At 35.6% G+C, this 24,944-nt stretch overlaps 1 protein-coding gene across 2 annotated transcripts in view; it reads right to left on the bottom strand.

The window, feature by feature from the left end:
• The window catches only part of LOC124367820 (estradiol 17-beta-dehydrogenase 11-like), a 36,635-nt gene that overhangs the window by 6,272 nt on the left and 5,419 nt on the right, over positions 1 to 24,944 (bottom strand). For both annotated transcript variants that reach the window (XM_046824949.1, XM_046824948.1), the window contains exons 2-6: positions 17,093 to 17,297; positions 10,758 to 10,901; positions 8,602 to 8,787; positions 4,814 to 4,943; positions 756 to 876 (exon numbers count right to left, since the gene is read on the bottom strand). In XM_046824949.1, coding sequence (XP_046680905.1) covers positions 756 to 876; positions 4,814 to 4,943; positions 8,602 to 8,787; positions 10,758 to 10,901; positions 17,093 to 17,293 — 782 coding nt within the window. In that variant the 5' untranslated portion in view covers positions 17,294 to 17,297. The remainder of the gene's footprint in view (positions 1 to 755; positions 877 to 4,813; positions 4,944 to 8,601; positions 8,788 to 10,757; positions 10,902 to 17,092; positions 17,298 to 24,944) is intronic.

Here is a 24,944-nt window from a genome sequence, read left to right as displayed (position 1 = left end):
TTTACATATGCATTCTTAGGGTCCCTTGTATGAATATAAGCCAATTATTGTAATAAGATCATTTTATACTAGCATTTAAATTCAATCATATTATATTTAAGAATACTAATAGTATTATCAGTAATGTTTACAATAGTTGAAGAAATCACCTGTTAGTACAGCACTACTATAATATGAAACGTTTTGTGATCAATGCAGGTTTGAATTTGGATGAAACCTACTCATTTTGGTTACGGTTTTATCCAATAAAATAGCTACTACAGAAACAATGTAGTTTAGTTTCAAACAGCCGCTGTATTCTTTCGTCACTATCTCCAAAGTTGGGAATTTTTGGAAAAAACTATGAAAGGTGATAAAAACAGACTGGTTACCCGGGTAGTTGATATTGTACTAATTGCTATTTATGTTTCAGAAAACCTGAAGGAGCTCTGGCAAGAACCAGAGGTAAATCGAGGAGCTTTGCTAAAGCTTTTCTAAAGCACCACCGAATACAATACTCGCGAGTATTAAGGACAAAATTATTAGAGCAGTCCTTACAGATGATGCCTGTTGTAATTCCTCTCTACACACCACGACCAACACTGTTGCCACGTTTACGTGTACCATAATTAATGATCCGTCTCAACATCAAGAAACAGCCTATTGTTAGCAGCGATTTGGCAACACCGCCAGCTATTTTGGTGCGGGCTGCTCTAGATTTTGTTTTCGCTTTCAGCTCTTGGATAGCGCTCACTTTTAACCTGCCTAATGCATACCTCAAGTCCCAGTGGTCAACGTAAAGTGCGCTAGTGTTGACGAAATATGGACACACAGTTGTGGTCTTGACGTTGTTGTTGGCCTTAGACTCAAGTTCTGCCCTGACCGCTTCCATAAAACCTGGAATGATATTAGAACAATAATTTACAGACATCATCAGGATGCAATATCCAACAATAAGAAGCACAAATAATTTGTCATCTTTAATATTTTTGCATCTTTACGCATACATATTTTGTTAATGTTGTAAATTAGCATAGTTTAGTGCTTTATATTTCTAAATAGAAATGTTAGCAATTTGTTGGAATCAACAAGTTGGAGTATAAAAAACAGAGAACCATTTCAAAAGGGTCACAAAATGTGTGCTGTTGTGTTCGGAACACCACTAAGCATCACGAAGGACGATGCAGTATCTCATTAAAAAATGTTTTAAATTGTATTTTACTATGATTATTTTTTAAACTAAATAAAACCCAAAAATCTAATTATAACCCTAATCCTAATAATATTATAAATGCAAAAGAGCCTTTGTTTGTTAGTTTTGCTTTCACGCATAAACTATTCAACCGATTCTACTGAAATTTTATATATACGTTCGTATAGTTCCTGGGATGAATATTGGCCTATTCTTTATTTTCAAATTCCACTGTGCTTTAAAGTAACTAATCATCCCATCTTGGTCCCTAAAGTTGTGAAATATTAATTCAAAGAGCCCGTAAAATGTAATAATGTTATCTGTAAACATTTAATGACGGCAAAACCGTATGTTTAATTAATTTATCAACTATAGTGAATTTATTTGCATTTATAGTGTATACATTCTGTAAGGAGTAACCATTAGTTTTATGCAGTATTTTTTATTTGAGCGATTAGATAAGTACTTATTTAACTTATAAAATGTCCTAAAACATAAGTTGGCCAGAATTTGATTCCGAAGAATCCCTTTGAAGCAGTTGACAAGAACTATGCTAAATGAAAGTTTGCTGGACTGTGCTTTTGAACTGATTTACCAATTCCAGCTCTAAATGTTCAAAAATATTTAAAATGTTTCAGTTTTATGAAGAAAACAAACATGTAAATAGAGTAATTTTTAATATACTTTTAATTGTACATTTTTAGCAAATTTTAAATATTAGATATAAAAGACGTACTATCTAACTTTTTCTATAAATTGTTATAAAACCCCATATTAGATGTCTTTCAAGATACCTAGTCTTCTCTGATCTGTGATATATATATTTTTTAGATCAGAAAAAGGTAAAATCAACTATGGAACAAAAAATGCGGGTCTTTTCGTTTAAGGGCCAGCACCCTTACAAACATACTATACCTGACTGACAGTGCATTTAATCGGTTTTTTGGTGTTATTAGTTCGTAGGGCAGTAGTCCAGGTACTACTTCTAGTATAAACTCGTCTTATCTTATCAGTGATAAACGCGCGCCGCTTATCTTTTGCCTGTAATGAAACCTGCTTTAGTTCTGTTTGAGTTTAGCGTGGTGATTTGATCTGGGCTTGGACTTTGCAAGCTCGAGTTAATTTTTTTTCTAAAAGAGCAAGCAGCGCAAAGCGATGCGCAGCGGGCAAGCATCGCGTGATCTGAGTTTTGAATAGGCAAGCTAGGGTCTTTTGTGCTGGCCCTTAAACGAAAAAGACCCAAAAAATGCTAAAAACAAAGTAAATCACAATGTTCAGAATTATATATTTTTTAAACGTATTTTCTTGATCGTAGAAACAAAGCGAAAAACTCAATATTGCTTGAGGTCAAATTAGTTATATTTTGATGAAAGTAGGCTTCTCAGAGCTGTGTATGTAATATATTTTCTTGATCGTAGAAACAAGCCAAACTCAATATTGCTTTAGGTCAAATTAGTTATATTTAGATGAAAGTAGGCTTCTCAGAGCTGTGTATGTAAATATATTTTCTTGATCGTAGAAACAAGCCAAACTCAATATTGCTTGAGGTCAAATTAGTTATATTTTGATGAAAGTAGGCTTCTCAGAGCTGTGTATGTAAATATATTTTATTTGGTCGTGGAAACAAGCGAAACTCAATATTGGTTGAGGTCAAATTAGTTATATTTTTTATGAAAGTAGGCTTCTCAGAGCTGTGTGTATGTAAATATATTTTATTGGTCGTGGAAACAAGCGAAACTCAATATTGCTTGAGGTCGAATTAGTTATATTTTGACGAAAGTATGCTTCTCAGAGCTGTGTATGTAAATATATTTTATTGGTCGTGGAAAACAAGCGAAACTCAATATTGCTTGAGGTCAAATTAGTTATATTTTGACGAAAGTATGCTTCTCAGAGCTGTGTATGTAAATATATTTTATTGGTCGTGGAAACAAGCGAAACTCAATATTGCTTGAGGTCAAATTAGTTATATATTTTGACGAAAGTATGCTTCTCAGAGCTGTGTATGTAAATATATTTTATTGATCGTAGAAACAAGCCAAACTCAATATTGCTTTGAGGTCAAATTAGTTATATATTTTGATGAAAGTAGGCTTCTCAGAGCTGTGTATGTAAATATATTTTATTGGACGTGGAAACAAGCGAAACTCCAATATTGCTTGAGGTCGAATTAGTTTATATTTTGACGAAAGTAGGCTTCTCAGAGCTGTGTATGTTAAATATATTTTCTTGATCGTAGAAACAAGCCAAACTCAATATTGCTTGAGGTCAAATTAGTTATATTTTGATGAAAGTAGGCTTCTCAGAGCTGTGTATGTAAATATATTTTCTTGATCGTGGAAACAAGCGAAACTCAATATTGCTTGAGGTCGAATTAGTTATATTTTGTCGAAAGTATGCTTCTCAGAACTGTGTATGTAAATATATTTTATTGGTCGTGGAAAACAAGCGAAACTCAATATTGGTTGAGGTCAAATTAGTTATATTTTGACGAAAGTAGGCTTCTCAGAGCTGTATATGTAAATATATTTTATTGGTCGTGGAAACAAGCGAAACTCAATATTGGTTGAGGTCAAATTGGTTATATTTTGACGAAAGTAGGCTTCTCAGAGCTGTATATGTAAATATATTTTATTGGTCGTGGAAACAAGCGAAACTCAATATTGCTTGAGGTCAAATTAGTTATATTTTGACGAAAGTAGGCTTCTCAGAGCTGTGTATGTAAATATATTTTATTGGTCGTGGAAACAAGCGAAACTCAATATAGCTTGAGGTCAAATTAGTTATATTTTGACGAAAGTAGGCTTCTCAGAGCTGTGTATGTAAATATATTTTATTGGTCGTGGAAAGAAGGCAAACTTAACATTGATGTCGGAAATTTAATTCACTCGAAACAGCAGTATTCATACAATGTGCAACGCCTACTAAATTGTGGGAAAAGCAACGGGAAACTGTTAGCAATGCGGATTTAAGACCTACGAAATTGCGTGCAAAGTCGAGAGTAAACTGCTAGTAATATTATAAGAACAAAATTATATAATGAAGATAATGACATCTGTGGAACTGCAATACAAAGGGTCTTTGTGACTCTACTATGGAAGACCGATTTGATAATGTATAATATTTAAATCATAAGATTGGTTCAACTACTGTTTAAAATAATATATTGATACTAATATATTACCAAGGGTAACTATGGATGTAGATATAGATACCTGACGCTTTACAGAACAGACTGTACAAATCTGATCTGTTTGAAATGTGTTCTTGAAGCCGTGAAAAGTCTGTATGAACTTTGATGCAGCAACGAATATTAGGATCCCGTAGCTACTTCTAGGAGTTTGCCAATTTCGTACAGTGAACAACATATTTGACCCTCTAGTTAGCAGAATTTAAACAGGCTGATTATTTTAATGTGCTTCAATGATTTAAATAAACTTTGATGTGTTGAAATTGGAGGATGTGGTCCAGGTTTGTAGGAACCAAAAATAATGTTGGATCCAAACTATTTAAAAAAGTCTTATTGAGTGTAGGTAGCCTGTTAAAAAATTATCATCCCTTATATCAAGAGACCATTTCATTCAGTAATTCTATACAAGTTATTTTTAATTAGTTTTTATTATTATAAGCTAAGTTAATTACCTCTGACACCGAACTTGCTAGCGACGTAGGCAGAACCGTTGGCGAATGCAACCATCCCACCCACAGAGGCCACGGCTACGATGTGTCCCGAGTTGCGCTCTCTCATCGTCGGCAGGAACTCTCGCACCATCTGCGTCATAACATATCCTTATTTGACAATGCTACAAAGAGCAGGGCACAGAGGCCAGGGATATGATGTGTCCCGAGTTGCGGTCCCTCATCGAGGGCAGGAACTCCCGCGCCATCTGCGTCAAACATATCCTTAATTGACAATGCTACAAAAAGCACGGCCACAGAGGCCACGGCTACGATATGAGTTTCGCTCTCTCTTCGTCGGCAAGAACTCCCGCACCATCTGCGTAAAACATATCCTTAATTTGACAATGCTACAAAGAGCACGACCACAGAGGCCACGGCTACGATGTGTCCCGAGTTGCGCTCTCTCATCATCGGCAGGAACTCTCGCACCATCTGCGTCATAACATATACTTATTTTACAATGCTACAAAGAGCACGACCACAGAGGCCACGGCTACGATATGTCCCGAGTTTCGCTCTCTCATCGTCGGCAGGAACTCTCGCACCATCTGCGTCATAACATATCCTTATTTGACAATGCTACAAAGAGCACGACCACAGAGGTCACGGCTACGATGTGTCCCGAGTTGCGCTCTCTCATCGTCGGCAGGTACTCTCGCACCATCTGCGTCATAACATATTCTTACTTAACAATATTACAAAATAACTACAGAATAATACAAGATTTGAGATGGACAGAAAGCAATAAAATACATTCCATTGTTTAAGTTCTTTAATATCTTGAATCAAACTTATTAAATTCATAAATACCAGAAAAACGTGCAATTTTTCAACTAACCCGAACATTTGAATACGTATTTAGAATCTCTAAAAATGTAATAGATTTATAATATAATGTTATATAACGTTCTACAAATAGTGATTGCTAAAATTAAAATAATTTTATTTATTCTTGCTGTTGTTGTTTTGTAATAATTTTACAGTATATTTTATTTATTCTATATTTGCAATCATTAGTAAAATCCCTATAATCTGTTTGATTCATTACTTTTGGTATAATTTAAGATAATTCACATATATATAACAATAAAATTATAACATACGAGTATTTTTATAAATACGGTACATACAAAAACTTTAATTCTAAACAAAGATTTATCAGACATAAAGACGCTCAGGTGAACAATTTAACTGCCGAAATTCTGGGCTTTTTGTTTAAATGTGATTTATTAGATATTTAGGAATACTTTTTTGTGAGTCTGTGACAACGTTATAAAATAAAGTTCTAATTTGTCACAATATTTAGCGCTACTGCTATACCTATATTTATTCACTATTTTGAGGGAAAATGGGATTTCTGTTCTTGCATCTGAACCTTTAAGCGTACGGAACTTGGTTCAAAGGAATATTCTTGAAAATGTAATGCTAAATTCATTAACTGCATGTCTTATTCTACTCTAATGAGTCAGGGGGAAGTAGTTGAGTAAAATAATATTTTTAGAATAGAAAAGTAATCAAGGAAAGACAGCTTTGCTTTTGATGGGGGACAAGCTGACTAACAGAAACAGAGAGCTAACATATAAGCCCCATTGTATAAGCACACAAACTGTTTACCTTGAAATTTATAGAACATTTTGCCCTAAGATATTAATGTATTGTCAGCCACGTTTGTATCGCTCGAGTTCGAAATTGGAGGGTATCATAAAGGTTAAAAATATTGAACAACATTTTTCCCCGATCATATTTTTCTTAACTTGACAGTCTTTAAACCAACCGCCCCTAACACGAAAAGTAAATGTTAAATCAGTGTCAGCTAATCATATATTTCCCCCTAAAGTGGCGTTTTTCTAGTTGTCTGACAGTCGGTATCAAGCTAGGAAGAACCTCCATCAAAACTAGCATGAGTGACGATCGATTTCTTTCTTATGAACTGAAACGAAACACATGGGGTTGGATACCGCCGAGGTCGTAGTAATGAATACTCGATTTTCAAAATGTACTTGTATGTTTAATTGTGGCAAATAAACATAAGAGCACAACTTCTAATTATTAAACATAAAATAATGTACTACTACGTTGCTGCCAAATAGAGTGATAATGAACTAAATGATATCATGGGTGTGCTAATGGTTCCACTGTTCTATGGGAATTTTGCATAAGAACTTAATAATTATGTAAAACTTTAAAATTGACCTCCCTTCACGTTGATGTCGACTCACAAGCGCGGGCGTCAACATCTTAGCTCGACATTGCAACTGTAGTAGGAAAAAAAGATTAGTAAACTAGAAGTCTAAAAGGACTCAAAGTTGTAATAAGAGACTCGAAGTTGAAATCAGAGACTCAGTTGAACTCGCCTAAAATAAAATCACGACGGCATTAGCCATTTATCGAGACATCTTAAGATTCCTGACAACGTGGTCTCGTCAGAAGGACATCACCACACATATTAATCTGCCAAATAAATCATTAACCAATTTAAGTTACGTTACTATTTGTTAACTTTACCTTATATTACATTCAAAATTAGATGTCTTGCATGAAAGGGCTAATTTATAATACGAAAATATAAATTTTACTTACGGACATGGCACGCGAGGTGTTGTTCGGCAATAGGAATGGCCGCTACAAAGTCCACGAGAAAAAAAGTAATACGCGTGTCAATTAGGTTATTAATCCGCCAATAATTTAGTTCCAAGAACATCGGATGTAACTTATATTGACCAGTAACGAGTAACACGGTTGCGAAAATATGTATTATATATAATACAACTAAATAACGGTACAGAACAATTCCTCTGTCGATTTCGGGAAAAATCCATGTTGTATGCTTGCACAGTGCTAATTGGCTCTGGGATCCTGGACTATGTGAATTGGGAATTTCGCCACTGTGAAATTCCCCATCGCACTCTTTGGGAGCTATGTACTAGAACCCCTCTCAACCCAATTCATGGTTCACGGTATCACTTGAGGTGAATAATGAGTCCGTAATTTTCTTTTGAGACACCGGGGTTCTCCTGATAAGAGAACTTTGACAGGATAACAGGATTTCGGACATTTGCCATCGTTACGGTTACAAAAGTATAACACAACTTTTCCAGGATTGGAATCTATCCTCTTTGTCAAGGAATACCTCCCCCACCTGAAACGTTGTGTTATAACATCGTAACCATAAAGATGGCAAATGACCGAAATCCTGATATCCTGTCAGACTTTCCATCGTCAACAACAAACTTTAAACAGAGAAAGAAAATTATGTACACTAGTATCAATTTAAATTCGAGAACTTTCCATGATTGGTGTAAACTCATCTTACTTTCGAAACTGAATGATGCTACTGAGTGATGAAACTGATTTTCTTTTTGAGATTAAAAATTAATCTAATTATTGCATTATCATTCTCAGAACTACCGTGTCATAATATGACAAAATACTGGAGACGTATTGAAGATTTCAAGCAACATCAATGGCATTACAATTTGTATTTTTGCAGACGTTGCATCAATATAATTCTGTTTCAAGGTTTACAGAAGCCCTACACATAGCCCTGATTATGAATGAACTTTAATTCTGCTCCATGGAATTTATTTATTTATTTGGGAATCAGTTGCAATGCCAGTAATTTTACAGAATACCTGTAATGTGAAAACTACAGCGACAATATCAGGCCCATCGAATGGCAAAAGCATAAAAATGCGTAACAGGTCGCATCTTATCGACAACAAGTTTCTATGTACCAACAGAAGACTTACCCAGAAGTGACTCAATAGGTTGACGGCTATGACACCCTTGATGGCTTCTTCCACATCCACTTCCAAAGGGTCGCCATGCACTAGTCCTGCATTGTTCAGGAGGATGTCCACAGGACCGAGATCCGTCGTCACTGCCTCTCTCAGCTCTCTAATCTCTTCCACTTTCGCCACGTTCGTGAAATACGCCTATAGATAGAAGTTCCATTAAGCATGTGAGCAAAATGATATATTTCGAGAACCTTGCACACTGAAAGAGTCAGTCGATTTCACCAATATTCTCTCTACGTGAATATAAACTGAACTACACCATCATATTATGAGAAATGCGGAACTTTACATCCAGGAATTTTACTCTTAAATGTAGTGGTACAGAGACATACCCCTGCAAAAGAATATTTGTATCTACACAGCATACCCTTTCAATGAGCCCCAGCATTTTGACTGTCACAAAACTTTGATCGTAGATATACTTAGTTCACTGCATCTACTCCAACTCTCGGGTTATATAAACGTCCAAACTGGAATGTTTAAAGAAAGAAAAAATTATGACACCAGTCAAAGTATTTCTGATGTCCTATGAGAATACTAAAGTAAAACACTTTAACTACTCCAATAAATAAACAAATTTTCCAATCTTCATTTGAAAATACCCCCCCCCAGAGCTACTTCCAAATAGCGTTGTCCTTTTCACGAAGATATAATGATATAGGTATCCAGTTAAACGCTTGTGGTATAGTTGATATGAAGTTAATAACTAATGGTTTACAGTGTTAGTACAGTGTCATTTTAGACAATATTTGAAATATTCATGAGTGATTTATTTTATTAAGAGACGTGTGGTACTTAAGGCTGCGGATATGGTTTATGAGATGAAATGAAAATAAAATACTCGAGAAATAAAAATGTATTTCATTCATTTCAATATGGTTTACTCATTAATCCTTGGAAATAACAAATCAATAATGGTGATACCGTCTCAGAACGCAGGTATTGATGGTTTTGGAACTTGCTGTTCTTAAGATGAACTTGAGAAGATGAAACATGACGACTAAGTAGGAATAGGTATATAACGTGAGGATTACTTGAATAGATGGAACACGATGAGTAACTAAGTGGATGGAATACAATGACTTCTAGAATAGAAGGAATACAATGACTTCTTGAGTAGGTGAATTACGATGACTTCTTGAGTAGGTGGATTACGATGACTTCTTGAGTAGGTGGATTACGATGACTTCTTGAGTAGGTGAATTACGATGACTTCTTGAGAAGGTGGATTACGACGACTTCTTGAGTAGGTGAATTACGATGACTTCTTGAATTGAAGGAATACGGTGACTACCTGAGGAAGTAGAACTTGGTAACTACTTGGACAGGTGAAATACGATGACCAACTGATTTCGTCACTGATACTCGATAAGTACCTGAGTAGGTGAAATACAACGACTTCTTGAGTAGGTGGATTACGATGACTTCTTGAGTAGGTGGAATACAGTGACTTATTGAGTAGGTGGAATACGATGACTTCTTGAGTAGGTGGAATACGATGACTTTTTGAGTATAAGGAATACAATGACTTCTTGAGTAGTTGTAATACGATGACTTCTTGAGAATGTTCGATTACGATGACTTTTTAATGAGGTGGAATACGATGACTTAGATGGAACAAGTAAATATGTGATCTATAACCGCTCTGAGCTCGAAAATCCTTCCTCATCACTCCATCTCTCTCTTATTTTAGATAGATCTAGGCTTGTAGAAATTCAACAGGACAAAACAACTTAATTTGCCTTCATATAAAGGACGTTAGCTATTTAAAGCTAATTATATAGTTAACAAAACACAATTTTGGAAAAGGATAAGGCTTATTTTTGAAAGATTTGAAAGGTACATTATGGCCATATGGTTGTTATGTTAAAGCAATTTAAACTATTAATTTGAGTTTTTAATAAAATTACAAAACTTCTAATGAATTATTGGAGCTAGATAGAAGAAGTATTTCTGGCTCGCAATGAAAACCCATATTCAACGATCACTTGTTAAACATTGCTGTATGCCACACTTATCGCACTATCTAGATTTTAAAACCAATTTAACTGCCAAACAATTTCTGACCTCTTTACTTTAACACTTTTATAACTCTTGTTTCTACTAACTTTGGCGACTCCTCCTCTGTTGACAATCTCGGCAGCGGTGTCCAGCGCGTTATCCTTATTGACGTCAGCGACCGCCACCTTACATCCTTCCTTGGCAAGTCCTAGTGCGAGTCCTCGACCTAGACCTCGGCCCGCTCCGGTCACCTGGAACGGGTCAACTAGGTGTGTTATTTGCGATTAAACACTGCTTAAAAATTATAAAGTAATAGTTTACTTAAATCACAACAATATACTGTTTATAAGTTGTTTTTCAAAATAATATAAGTATGGCAATTAAATGCATTTGTCAATTTTCAACTTATCATTCAGCTTAACGACTCATTATTATTTTTTTAAGCGGCAATCGACGTGATAAGACTATAGAGGTTATCTACTATCACGCATTCTACTTTATTTATAACATATTGATTGACACGAAACTCTTCACAAGGGAAATCTAACGTAATACTACTTACCAATAGGTTAATAAATTACACAAATAAAACGCAAATCATAATAAATTATAAATGTATAAACCTTAAAACTTAGCAAACTTATTGAATTCAAATTGACAATACCTTTGTTTGATACATAAGGAATTACAGACTTTAGTAAGTATTATGTCAATTTTAATTCATTCAAATCAAATTGAATTCAACAGTTTTGTTTAAATTATGTATATTATGGCGTATTGGTTAAGTTAACACCAACATCTCTTATCGAACCTTCCATCTTGTTGGACTCTTCGTGTATAAAGTGTATGAGAAAAATTAATAAATAGTAAGTTACTTTTAATATCAACTTGTGTGTGTGTGTGTGTGTGCGTGCGTGCGTGCGTGCGTGCGTGCGTGCGTGCGTGCGTGCGTGCGTGCGTGCGTGTGTGTGTGTGTGTGTGTGTGTGTGTGTGTGTGTGCACGCGCGCGCGCGCGTGTGAAACAGAGGGAGGGAGGGAGAGAAAGATGGAGAGAGAGAGAGAGAAAGAGAGAGAGGGGGGGGGGAATTAACGCATTTTTATAAGAGTATGTTTTGTGTTTGTGCCCATTAGACCGATTTATATGTTAAAGCTTTAACCCGATTTCACCAAAATTTAACATATCCTGTAGTTGTCTTGTGACCTTTTTTAAGTTAAAGATTTGAAAACAAACAACTTAAACAAGAATATTTTAAGTGTGGATAAAATTCAACAGGCGTTTTAATAGAGACCAAATAAATCAGTGTTATTCCTTCAGATACATTCATTTAAGTCAATCATTTTTTATTTTGAAAACTTTTAAACGTATGTAATAATAACTTTTGTCTATGAATCATGTTAATTAATAGCGGAAAGTTATTTTAGAAATAAATTTCATAGTAGAATAAATTACATTTATGCTGAAGCCCATTAGATAATTAAGAAAATTTTAAACACATTGTACGCCATTATTATTGTTAAATGTTCTGTAATCAATTAACTGTCAACAGATTTGGTAATAAAGTTTCACATTTTTCATGTCAATAATTTTTGTAGTTAAAGTTTAAGCATTTTCCATAAAGTATTGTTTGCGATAGCAATATGAAGTCAGGAGGTCATACAAAGATCTCTCTGGAAAGGGTATTTGAAGGGCCGTCCTTCGTCCTGTATTTGGACAATCGGTCTTTTCAAACTTAGATAACAAAAAGCGACAAAAGATAGATTTCATACAAAAAATACGTATTTTATATTTTAAATCTGTGCGGATCTCTAAAATAATTTACAATGATACTCAACATTCTATTCTACTTTTTCTTAACTACTCGTAAATGTAAACGAAACTCTCTAAAAGATTGTGTGTACGAGTAAAAGGCCTGGACTTACTGGACTATTGTAAACTAGGCCGTCATTCCATTTTGTAGAAAATGAACCAAAATGAAATGACATTTATTTCTGACATTTAATGAAGTCAAGAGACCAATCGGAGCTTTCATACAAGATGTAGCAAAGAGAGATTGTTGGGACAGAAATGCAATTCCCGGACCCCAAGGTGGCTCTGCCTTAAGTACAGGTTTCCTCAAATAATATCCTCAAATAGTATCCTCAAAGACCTCTAAATTCAAGTCCAGTTGATTTCCTGTCGAAGCCACAAACTAGCGGCAGGTGGTCATTTCCGGTATTCCGGTGCAATAACCAATCCAGAAACGTAAAGGGAAAAGATATTTCAGTCACTGACTGGACTGCGGGGCGTGATTGCTTTCAACTCCTTTGAGAAGCGGTCAAATTGAATCGTTGTAAAGTCAACAATGTCAATTGTTAATTTTGCTGTAGTAAAATAAATGAAATGCTATGAAATTGTATTTTTATTTCGAATATTTTCTATTTGCAAAATGGACATAGTTTATAATAATACAATCGGACCATCGTGAGATTGATTGATAGTTCCTCGTACAAATACAAAGATAAAAAGTCCTGGGACGTTTAAAAGTTTTTGAAAAAATGTAATATAGAGGTAAAGATTACTGGACATAAAAAATATCATTTATCATTTATCCGATGACCCACTCTTCCTCAGGAGGATACAAGGTCATGGAAGACAATCAAATAAAATCATCTGTTTTATTGCGGCGACAATAGTACATTGTACAGCAAACGTCACAGATTTTAATCTAAAATTTCTTACATTCATACCACAAAATTCTCATTCACACATACCATTTTTCAATTATGCACCTTTCATCCTTCGCCAATATAACCCACTTTAAATAGCAGAATCAGTCGTGTAATTGGGCGGTCTCCCAGTTAAATGCTAAAAACTCCTCTACAATAAAATGCTTGTGACACCAAAAGGTGTTTAAGGCGCATTTTGAACGCCTTGGGTGTTAGGGAATTTTTTATTGAATTTTGCAGTCTGTAATAAAATTAACACCTGCCTGCGAGGGCAGGTGTTCAAAAACCACTGTTCTTTGTCTCACAGTTCGTAGTAGTTCTTATTCCTCGTGTCTCATGCATATGTATGTTCCGGCCTCTGGTTAAGGCACAGTTATGCATACAAAACAAAGTGGTTTCCAAAATGTATAGACACGAGAGAGTTAATAGCTGTAATTCCTTAAAAGCTTGTCTGCACGACTCTCTGAATGTTAATTTTGCGATTATTCTGATAGCTTTAACTTTTTGAGTTTGAATGCTCTCTGACTCAGAGCTTGCGCACGCTCCCCACAGGACCACTCAATGGGGGTAAATTAAGCCATAATACGCCGTTATCAGTACCTGACTTGGGCAGAAATGCCTGAGGAAACAATCTTAAATGCTCTCTGAAACTCAGAGCTTGCGCACGCTCCCCACAGGACCACTCAATGGGGGTAAATTAAGCCATAATACGCCGTTATCAGTACCTGACTTGGGCAGAAATGCCTGAGGAAACAATCTTAAATGCTCTCTGAAACTCAGAGCTTGCGCACGCTCCCCACAGGACCACTCAATGGGGGTAAATTAAGCCATAATACGCCGTTATCAGTACCTGACTTGGGCAGAAATGCCTGAGGAAACAATCGTAAATGCTCTCTGAAACTCAGAGCTTGGGCACGCTCCCCACAGGACCACTCAATGAGGGTAAATTAAGCCATAATACGCCGTTATCAGTACCTGACTTGGGCAGAAATGCCTGAGGAAACAATCTTAAATCATCTCAATCTTAAATGAAAGCATAGGTTCGTTTGCACATCTAATTACACATCTCTATTAGTTGAGTATAACACCGCAAACCTAACCTCAAACGGATAACGGAACCGGAAATGGCAGCCGTTCAAAGTCGCTATCAGTCGCAAACAACTTTATCTGTTTGACCTTTCGTGGTTTATTGGTTTTCTGATGAAGTAATAGTCATTGGATGTATGTTAAGTTGGCTTTTTATGTCCAATAACTTTGTGCCAAGTTTTATAGCTCTATTGTAAATGTTCTTTATTCAGTATTTTTGAATAAAGACTGGCTAAATTCAAAAACCCAGGACGGCTAAATTCAGTATTATTTACCCGTCCTGGTTTTTTTTTATACATTGTGTATAGTCATTGAGGTAAATTTTGAAATTATAAAAATAGGCATGATTATGATGAAAATAGCATGATCTGAAAATGAAGGAAGGTATAATTAGTTTTTTATTGGAGTATTTAAACACAATTCTCCTAACAGACCTTAAAAATACCGTTTCTACAGACATTCTATAAGAGGTTGTAAGCACCTGAAGCAGATTTTGGGGGCATTCTATGATCAGGTCGGAATGAAAACGTTTGAACATTTAATTTTCTTAAGAAAGTTTTAAATAAAAACATGTCAGTTTTCTTAAATTATATTTAAATTTCTGAAACCATCCTCATGTACATACCGTGAATGATTTAAAAGGTTTATCTGGACTGTTTTACTTGGCTTCTATACAAAAATGCCAAAATTTCCCACCTTTAAACGTCTATAATTACTCGTAGAGATAAAAAATTTTCTTATCTTACGTTTTTTTGTCTACAAATTATTTTAAACAGAAGTGAAGTTTTAAAAATGTTCCCAACCAAAAACAAATTGCATCACCTTGCAGATGTTGCAAGATGAGTATCCAAAACATAAGTTTCGGTTGAAAGGTTAAAAAATTACTGTTTATAATGTTGTTAAGTACTAATAATAATAATATTACTTAATGTATCAATTTATCGTATGTATGCAAACATGTAATTAACATTAAATTAATATAATGTAATGTCAAACCAAAACTGGACAATCTTAAGATTTGGTTTTAAAAATAGAATTGATCATCAATTAATTTTTGAAAGTCACTGCAATTATTTAGGCGAACTCTATTTAAGGAAGATGCTCTATAACATACCATTCAACTATACATTCTGCGGCCTAACATGTTTCCTCTTGTATTGAATTGTAAGAACACCGGCAAAAAATAAACTTTAAATGTCATTAGGTGTGGGTGAATATATCCTTATTATAAGTAAGTTGTTCATATTTTATCTGATGAATGGTCAACATTCAAAGGACATCATATTATCCAGCAATGACCCACTAACAGTTTATGTTCCGGCAAATATTTCTTCGATTCTATATATTTGGGTGTTACGGAAGTTTGATCTCACAATAGCAAGGAAAGAGAAAAACGTGACACGTTATTGTACATGGAGTGCTATTCCATTGTTACCATAGATTTGCAAAACTAAATTAGGAGTGAAATTGGCCGTTAATTTGACCAAATCAAATCAAATAATAAAGCGATGCGCTCAAAGGAAGGAAAACTGGAATAGTATAACAAGTAACATCTATAAGGGTCATACAGCCTTAAGATTAGGCAGGCAAAGAAAATAAAGCAGTAGTTAGTTATGTAGCATTGATGGTATTACTTACACAGGAGATCACTCATCCGATGCTATAAACTGAGATACGGCAAAAGTGAGAGCTCTAACTGCCATCTCTAGAGTGAGAGGTCGGGTAGCAAATATTTGAATGGTAACAATGAAAGTTATGTGGCGCATCCGTAGCGTCAGACCTCTGAACTAACTGAAATAATTCTCCGGACCTCAACACATGGAATTATTTATCTCCTTTGTAACTAATACAATAAAAGGTAGAAGCCACGAAAAAACTGATTGCCATGCAAAAGTTTAACAATAACAACATCGATTTATTCGCTCACGATCTTTCTCTAAAGTTTAGTACAGAAATAACAGCACGTGAAACGTGTAAATTGTGATCAGCCTTAAGCACAATTCATAGTAGAAACTGAAATTAACAAATATTTGAACTACTGTACCCGAACATGACAATGAAGAACACAAACTGACATCTTTTTGGCACACAGGAACCCATTCATACAGATAAGATGTGGCATAAATCAACCAACTTTTAAAAATCAATCTTCTACAAATTAGAAAAGATCCTATAGTAAAAAATTACTACAATATAGAACCAAAAACCATTAATATACATTGTTTGTACACATTTCACAAAACAATGGATATAGTCGAGATAAAATCTGTAAACAACACTTAAGACTTAAATGACAAACTCAAAAAATTAACTCCAACGAACTGGCTCCATATATTTTTTTATTCTTTCTCATAGTATTCAGTAATATTTCTCTAACTATTTGCTTATTTTAACTTATTACTGTTATTTAATGTTGATCTTACTATTACAATGTTGTTCTAATACACATTAATCACACATGAACATTTTGTGTTTTCCTTTCATTGTATGTTGTAATGATTGTATTGGCTGTTTGCAATTGGGATGTACAGTAAATAAATAAGATCCAATAGAGCTGTTCTTTAACACTTTCAGAGACAAATTTACAACACTGATTGATTTACTGAAACTTTAAGATCGACAAGGAACGCATTTTGAAGAAACTACTCACCAGTACTACTTGGCCCTTAAGGGACTTCCCCGGCGGTGGAAAGACCTTCCTGTATATCTCCAGCAGTAGGTATGGGAGGATCAGGAGGTTTAGCCATATCAGCTGTAGGATCAGCCAGTATTTGTCCTTCACCTCCATTTTCTTCTCAGTTGGTGGAGTGAGGGGTTCAACGTGCCCGTTCTGCTCCTCAGTGGCCGCCATCTTGCTAAAGAACAATATTATCAAAATCAATTGTTTGATATTTCCAGGTACTTTATCACTATTAACCTCAATATTAACGTACTCGTACATTAATACGAGTTACTATAAAAATGTAAAATATTTCTCTTATCTTTTCAGAACTACAGTTCATTGTATTGGATTACGACTAATCATAAACCGTGTTTAAGTGTTTCAACAAATTTGACGATTAAAGCGGTCATTTGGCTGTATGTTGTGGTTGGATTTATAGAGATTTAAACAATACAGAGCTCTTTCAATTTCAATCTTATCACAAGCAACAAGATACATTTTTGAACGCCATATCAAATAGTAGAAAATCATTCATACTACGAACCAAAGTTTTCCTCAATTTATATTCAAAACCATTAAGATTGGTATACTGCATTAATGTAAATTGTCTTTTAATATTAGTATTGTAAATACTACTATTAGTAAATAATTAAATAAATTGTATTTTCTCACCACGACCACTTTTGAAAAACCTCAGTTTCTATTATTTAAGCCACTCAAGTTTTGTTTTTAGTAAACCCTGTTTCACTATTGTTTCGCAATTGTACAGTAATAGTTGTAACTATTAGTAGTAATAGTAAGTATAGAAATTATTTCTTGAAAACTACAACATTCCAGAGAATAGAAGAAGAAATAGAAATGGAATAGTAGAACGACACTCGTTTCAATTTAAGAAAAATATTCGCCATTCAATTTCTTTTAGTTTAAGTCTAGCAATTCTACACTGTACATAGAAGATACGGGCAACACCAGAAAACTCTTATCTGTTCCTTAGCTTTAAAACTAAGTAATTCAATTAAACCTCCATTATCGTCTTCTAATGGTTAATACATAATCTCTCTTAGAAAAAAAGTGTGCTTAAAATATCACAGTGTCAAAAAAGAAACCTAAATACAGTTGTAAAATTTACCTAATTTCTACAAATATATTAATTTTATAATTTTTTTGTTAAGTGAATTACTATTCAGATTTATAAATAATGGAAAAATGAGACCAATTTACATTAGGAAAATATATATGTTTTATCCCATGTCATCACATTGGAAGGAAATTGTAAATTGGGAAATTTCCCAGTGCCTAGAGACCTTTCTCATCGTAGTACGCTCAATAGTGCACCTGTCGAGATATAGAGACTAACATTAGTGTTTGATGTTTGTACTGGCTACAGTGTACTATTCACAGACAGTATAATGACGAAACGATGAGGCATATAGTTTTAATTCTAAGCGAGAAGGCTTCACACATATGATCGGTGTGACGTCATATCTTGCCATTAGGCTTGTCGTTGTAGCTAGAAGTGGACATTTGTAAACAGGAATACAGACAACAGAAATACCATGTGTTCCATAATGGTTTTACCATTACAGTAACACAACTCATTGAATGCGCTATTTGTTAACTTGAGTGGTTGCTGGTCGAACGTAAAATTTAGAAAGACTTTTCGCCGGCTGGCTATGGATGATGGGTTTGAACCACCAGAGTCCATTGTTTTGGACTCTGTCGGACGAATTGCGTTAAAGGATCAAGAATACGTCCGCAACGAAATTACTACTACTTTCATCATTTGTTGGAGGTACTTACTGTTTCGATCTTTTGGATCTCTTCAGGTTGTAGAGTTCAGAGTTCGGAGGTCAAACCTACGTCAGCTTCGGATGGAATAACTTTGGTTGTTTCGAACTTAAAGCGGAAGGTGAATGGAGAAGGAATTACATTAACTGTTACCAGATTGTATACCAACCTCTCTTATAGTGACGATGATGGAGTTGAAGATATCTTTTTCATTTTTATTTTGTATTCAAGCAGACGTTATCTATGTTTTAGTAATTTCTTCCATTTAATAATTGTCAGTAGAATGGAAGCTATCGTGGAGTGCACTTATGAATGCACAGACGTTCCAATTATATTAACCTTCTACAATGACATTGACCTTCCTTACTACAACCAGATCGTTACTTTCTTTCCTTTTAGAATCAAGGCTATATACTTCTTATTGTAAAGCTTTAACATTGAACTGACATTTATTAACTTTTTAATATTACATTGTAAAAATAAACATGAGAAAACGACAATGTTTATAAACATATATTTTACCATCATGTTGATAACTGAATTTGATTGATGTTGTGTACGAAACTGTGTATAGTCAATGGATTAACACAATGGAAAGCTGTCGTAATCATATTTGTAAGTCAAGCGTATCTGATAAGAGGAAATTACGCAAACCGTAATGGACAAACAACAATGAACATCAACTAACATGATTCACTTATCATAAATTAAAAGGCTGTCTTGTTAAATGGTAAGGAGACTTGAGCCATTGTGTTTGTCTTATAATTTCAATGAATATTGACTTCAGTTTTATTAGTGGAAATTTAATAACTTCATAAAGTACTTCGCCATAAGCATTTTTTCGAATCTATGTGAGTGTCACTATAATTGCAATATATGCGCAATTGTCATTGTTCTAAGATGTGTAATGTATTTGAAAAGAACTATTCTTTTGAGTTAGATAGGTTAAATTACTGCATTAGATCTCTGGCCATTGTAATTTTAACTTCTAATCTAATTTTCATGGTTTATGTAATGGCTTCTCATCTAATACCGGAAAATTTTTCTGAAAATTAATCTTTACGAACCATTTGGATGGTAAACAAATCAATAGATAGTTTACAATTATAACGATTTTAAACCATTTAAAACTACCACCATATCAAGGGAATTTCCTTTCTCAATCTGAACCCAAATCAGGAAAAAGTGTATACGTTTTTTTTATCGAAGAAACCTCTTTAGTGTCGCTAAATCACATGAGCAGGGATGGGATGTGGAAGAAAAATATGAGAACAACTAATTCATTACAAGTCAGTGTTCACACTATGCCAGACGTATTCAAACATGTTCTTAGAACAGGGAGCTACAGTAGTAATGGGAGTAACGAAAAAACTATAGTTCACATATTTACAACTAATTGAATAGTATAGGCTATGTACACCTTGCCTTGACATCGATCGTATACTTACTAACAGAAAATATACATGAAAGTCGTGACTCGCTGTTTGTTTAGCATTTGGCCTAGTTTAAAGGGATAACCTCGATTTTATAAACTGAATCATTCATTATTAGTGTACTTCTACCACAAGTAGTAGTAATTTTTTGCAGAAACAAGAAAAATTAAACTTTTAATTAACCGTTTTGTTTAAATTAGCCACAAATTTCAATAATATTTTCAAAGCAAATTGATGTCGGAATCACTGACATACAAATAAAGAAAAAAATAGCAAAACAGCAAAGATTTTCTTTATTTTAGCAATTTTTAATAAGTGGAAATCAATACTACTTTTCATAATCTTTCTTGAAGTCAACAAGTATTAAAATTTAGGCTACATTTTAATAACTTGTAAGTTATTAAATGTAATAACTTAAAGGTTAATTCATTTTTTAATAACCTATCTTTAATAAAAATTGTAACCTATGTTTTTCTTCTTAGACCACAATTATGTTCATGTGAAGGATTTTCACCCATTTTTGCCAAGAAAAATATAATTATTTATTTAAAAGTCTCCTCCCGAGAATTCTAAATAAATTCTAGTTCTAGGAATTACAATACATATAGCAATGGCAAAGTGGAGTGTCGATTCTGAGCGGTGTAAGACGTCGGACTAGAGATAGCGCTGGTTTAAAATGCTCTCTGTCACCGTTGCACTTGTTATCAGTACCATCGACCTTGTACTGTATCGACAAACCTTTCCGTCAGTTCACCACCACTAACCATATCAAATACGTTTAAGTAACCTAACCCAACCTACCCAAATGTAACCTTTCCGTCAATTCACCACCGCTAACAATATTAAATACGGTTAGGTAACCTAACCCAACCTACCCAAATGTAACCTTTCCGTCAGTTCACCACCACTAACAATATTAAATACGGTTAGGTAACCTAACCCAACCTACCCAAATGTAACCTTTCCGTCAGTTCACCACCACTAACAATATCAAATACGGTTAGGTAACCCAACCCAACCTACCCAAATGTAACCTTTCCGTCAGTTCACCACCACTAACAATATTAAATACGGTTAGGTAACCTAACCCAACCTACCCAAATGTAACCTTTCCGTCAGTTCACCACCACTAACAATATCAAATACGGTTAGGTAACCCAACCCAACCTACCCAAATGTAACCTTTCCGTCAGTTCACCACCACTAACAATATCAAATACGGTTAGGTAACCCAACCCAACCTACCCAAATGTAACCTTTCCGTCAGTTCACCACCACTAACAATATTAAATACGGTTAGGTAACCTAACCCAACCTACCCAAATGTAACCTTTCCGTCAGTTCACCACCACTAACAATATTAAATTACGGGTTAGGTAACCCAACCCAACCTACCCAAATGTAACCTTTCCGTCAGTTCACACCACCACTAAACCAATATCAAAAACGGTTAGGTACCCAACCAACCAACCCAAAATGTAAACCTTTCCGTCAGTACCCCACCACTAGGTACACCCCAACCCAACCCTACCCAAATGTAACCTTTCCCGTCAGATCACCACCACTAACAATATCAAATATCGGTTAGGTAAACCCAACACAACCCTAACCAAATGTAACCTTTCCGTCAGTTTCACCACCACTAACAATATCAAATACGGTTAGGTAACCCAACCCAACCTAAGCCCAAATGTAAAACCTTTTCCGTCAGTATTCACCACCACTAACAAATATCAAATACGGTTAGGGTAACCCAAACCCAGACCTACCCAAAATGTAACCCTTTCCCGTCAGTTCACAACTACTAACAATATCAAATACGGTTTAGGTAACCCAACACCGAACCTACCCAAATGTAACCTATTTCCGTCAGTTCACCACCACGAAACAATATCAAATACCGGTTAGGTAAACCCAACCCAACCAACCCAAATGTAACCTTTGTCCGTCAGTTATCACACCACCACTTACTAAACAATATCAAAATACGGTTAGGTAACCCAAACCCAACCTACTCCCAAATTGTAAACCCTTTTTCCCGCTTCAGTTCACCACCACTAACAATATCAAATACGGTTAGGTAACCCAACCACCAACCTACCCAAATATAACGCTTAGTTCCGTTCAGTTTCAACCACCACTAACAATATCAAAATACTGTTAGGTAACGCCAACCCAACCTACACCAAATGTTAAACCTTCTCCGTCCAGTTCACACCACCACTAAACAATATAAATAAAATACGGTTAGGTAACCTACACCCAACCCTACCCCAAATGTAGACCTATCCGTCAGTTCACCACCACTAACCAATATTAAATACGTTTAGTGTAACCTAAACCCACCCAACCTACCCAAATTGTAACCTTTGTCCGTCAGTCACCTACCACTAAACAATATCAAATACGGGTTTAGGTAACCCAACCCAATCCTACCCCAAAATGAGTAACCTTTCCGTCAGTTCACCACCCACTGAAACAATATCAAATACGGATAGGTAACCCAACCCCAAACCTGTTACCTCAAATGTAACCTTTGCCGTCAGTTTCACCACCACTTAACAATATCAAATACGGTTAGGTAACCCAACCCAACCCTAACCCAAATGGTTAGACCTTTATCCGATCAGTTTCACCACTCCACTAAACAATATCAAATACGGTTAGGTAACCCAACCCAACCTACCCAAATTGTAACCTTGTCCGTCCAAGTTCACTCACCACTAACAATATCAAATACGGTTTAGGTAAACCCAACCCCAACCTACCCAAATTTAACCTTTCCGTCAGTTACACCACCACTAACAATATCAAATACGGTTTAGGTAACCCAACCCAACCTACCCAAATGTAACCTTTCCGTCAGTTTACCACCCACTCAACAATATCAACTACGGTTAGGTAACCCAACCCAACCTACCCCAAATGTAACCTTTCTTCCGTTCAGTTCACCACCACTAACAATAGCAAACATACACAGATTAGTTAACCTCAACCCACACCTACCCAAAATGTAACCTTTCCGACAGTTTCACCCACCACTAAACAATATCACATACGGTTTATAGGTAACCTCAAACCCAACCTACCCCAAATGTAACCTTTTCCCGTCCAGTTTTACCACCACTAACAATATCAAATACGGTTTAGGTAACCCAACCCAACCTACCCAAATGTAACCTTTTCCGTCAGTTTTTCACCAACCCACTAACCAAAAGTCAAATACGGTTACGGTAAACACCCAACCCAACCTACCCAAATGTAACCCTTTTCCGTCCAGTTCACCACCAATAACAATATCCAAATACGGTTAGGTAACCCAACCCAACCTACCCAAGATGTAACCTTTCCGTCAGTTCACCACCACCTAACAAATATCAAATACGGTTAGGTAACCCAACCCCCACCTACCCAAAATGTAACTCTTTTCCGTCAGTTCACCACCACTACAATTATCAAATACGGTTAGGTAACCCCAACACAACCTACCCAAATGTAACCGTTTCCGTCAGTTCACCACCACTAAACAATATCAAATACGGTTAGGTATACCCCCCAAATACCCAACCTACCCCAAATGTATCTTTCCGTCAGATTCAAACCATCCACTAACAATAATGAAATACGGTTAGGGTAAACACCAACCCAAACCTACCACAAATGTAATCCTTTCGTCAGTTCAACCACCACTAACAATATTAAATACGGTTAGGTAACCCAACCCAACCAACCCAACCTACCCAAAATGTATACCGATTTCCGTCAGTTTCACCACCACTAACAATAATCCAAATACGGTTAGGTAACCCAAACCCAACCTAACCCAAATGTAACCTTTCCGTCAGTTCACCACCACTAACAATATCAAATACCGGTTAGGTAACCCAACCCAACCTACCCCAAATGTAACACTTTTCCGTCAGTTTCACCACCACTAACAATATCAAAATACGGTTTAGAGTAAACCCAAACCCCAACCTAATTTTAAAACCCCCAACATGTAACCTTTCCGTCAGTTCACCACCACTAACACGATATCAAAATAACTGTTAGGTTAACCGCAACCCAACCTACCCAAAAATTGGGGGGTTTTTTAACCTTTCCCGTCAGTTCACCACCACCTAACGACAATTATCAAATACGGTTAGAGTAACCCAACCCAACCTACCCAAATGTAACCTTTCCGTCCAGTATCACCTCTGACTAACAATATCAAATACCGGTTAGGTAACCCAACCCCCAACCTAACCCAAATGTAACCTTTTCCTACAGTTCTCACCACCACAAACAATATCACATACGGTTAGGTAAACCCCAACCCACACCTACCCAAAATGTAACCTTATCCGTCAGTTTCACCACCCACTAACATATCAAATAACGGTTAGGTTAACCCAACCCAACCCTACCCAAATGTAACCTTTCCGTCAGTTTCACACCACCACTAACAATATCCAAATGGACGGGTTAGGTAACCCAACGCCAACCTACCCCAAATATTATCCTTTTCCGTCAGTTCAACCACCACTAACAATATCAAATACGGTTAGGTAACCCAACCCAACCTACCCCAAATGTAACCTTTCCTTAGTCATATCACAACACCAACTAACAATATG

This window comes from Homalodisca vitripennis, chromosome 8 (genome assembly GCF_021130785.1).
Source record: "Homalodisca vitripennis isolate AUS2020 chromosome 8, UT_GWSS_2.1, whole genome shotgun sequence".
NCBI classification, from domain to species: Eukaryota; Metazoa; Arthropoda; class Insecta; order Hemiptera; family Cicadellidae; genus Homalodisca; species Homalodisca vitripennis.
The sequence above is the reverse complement of the archived record's forward strand: the minus strand, read 5'-3'. Positions and strand labels throughout refer to the sequence as shown.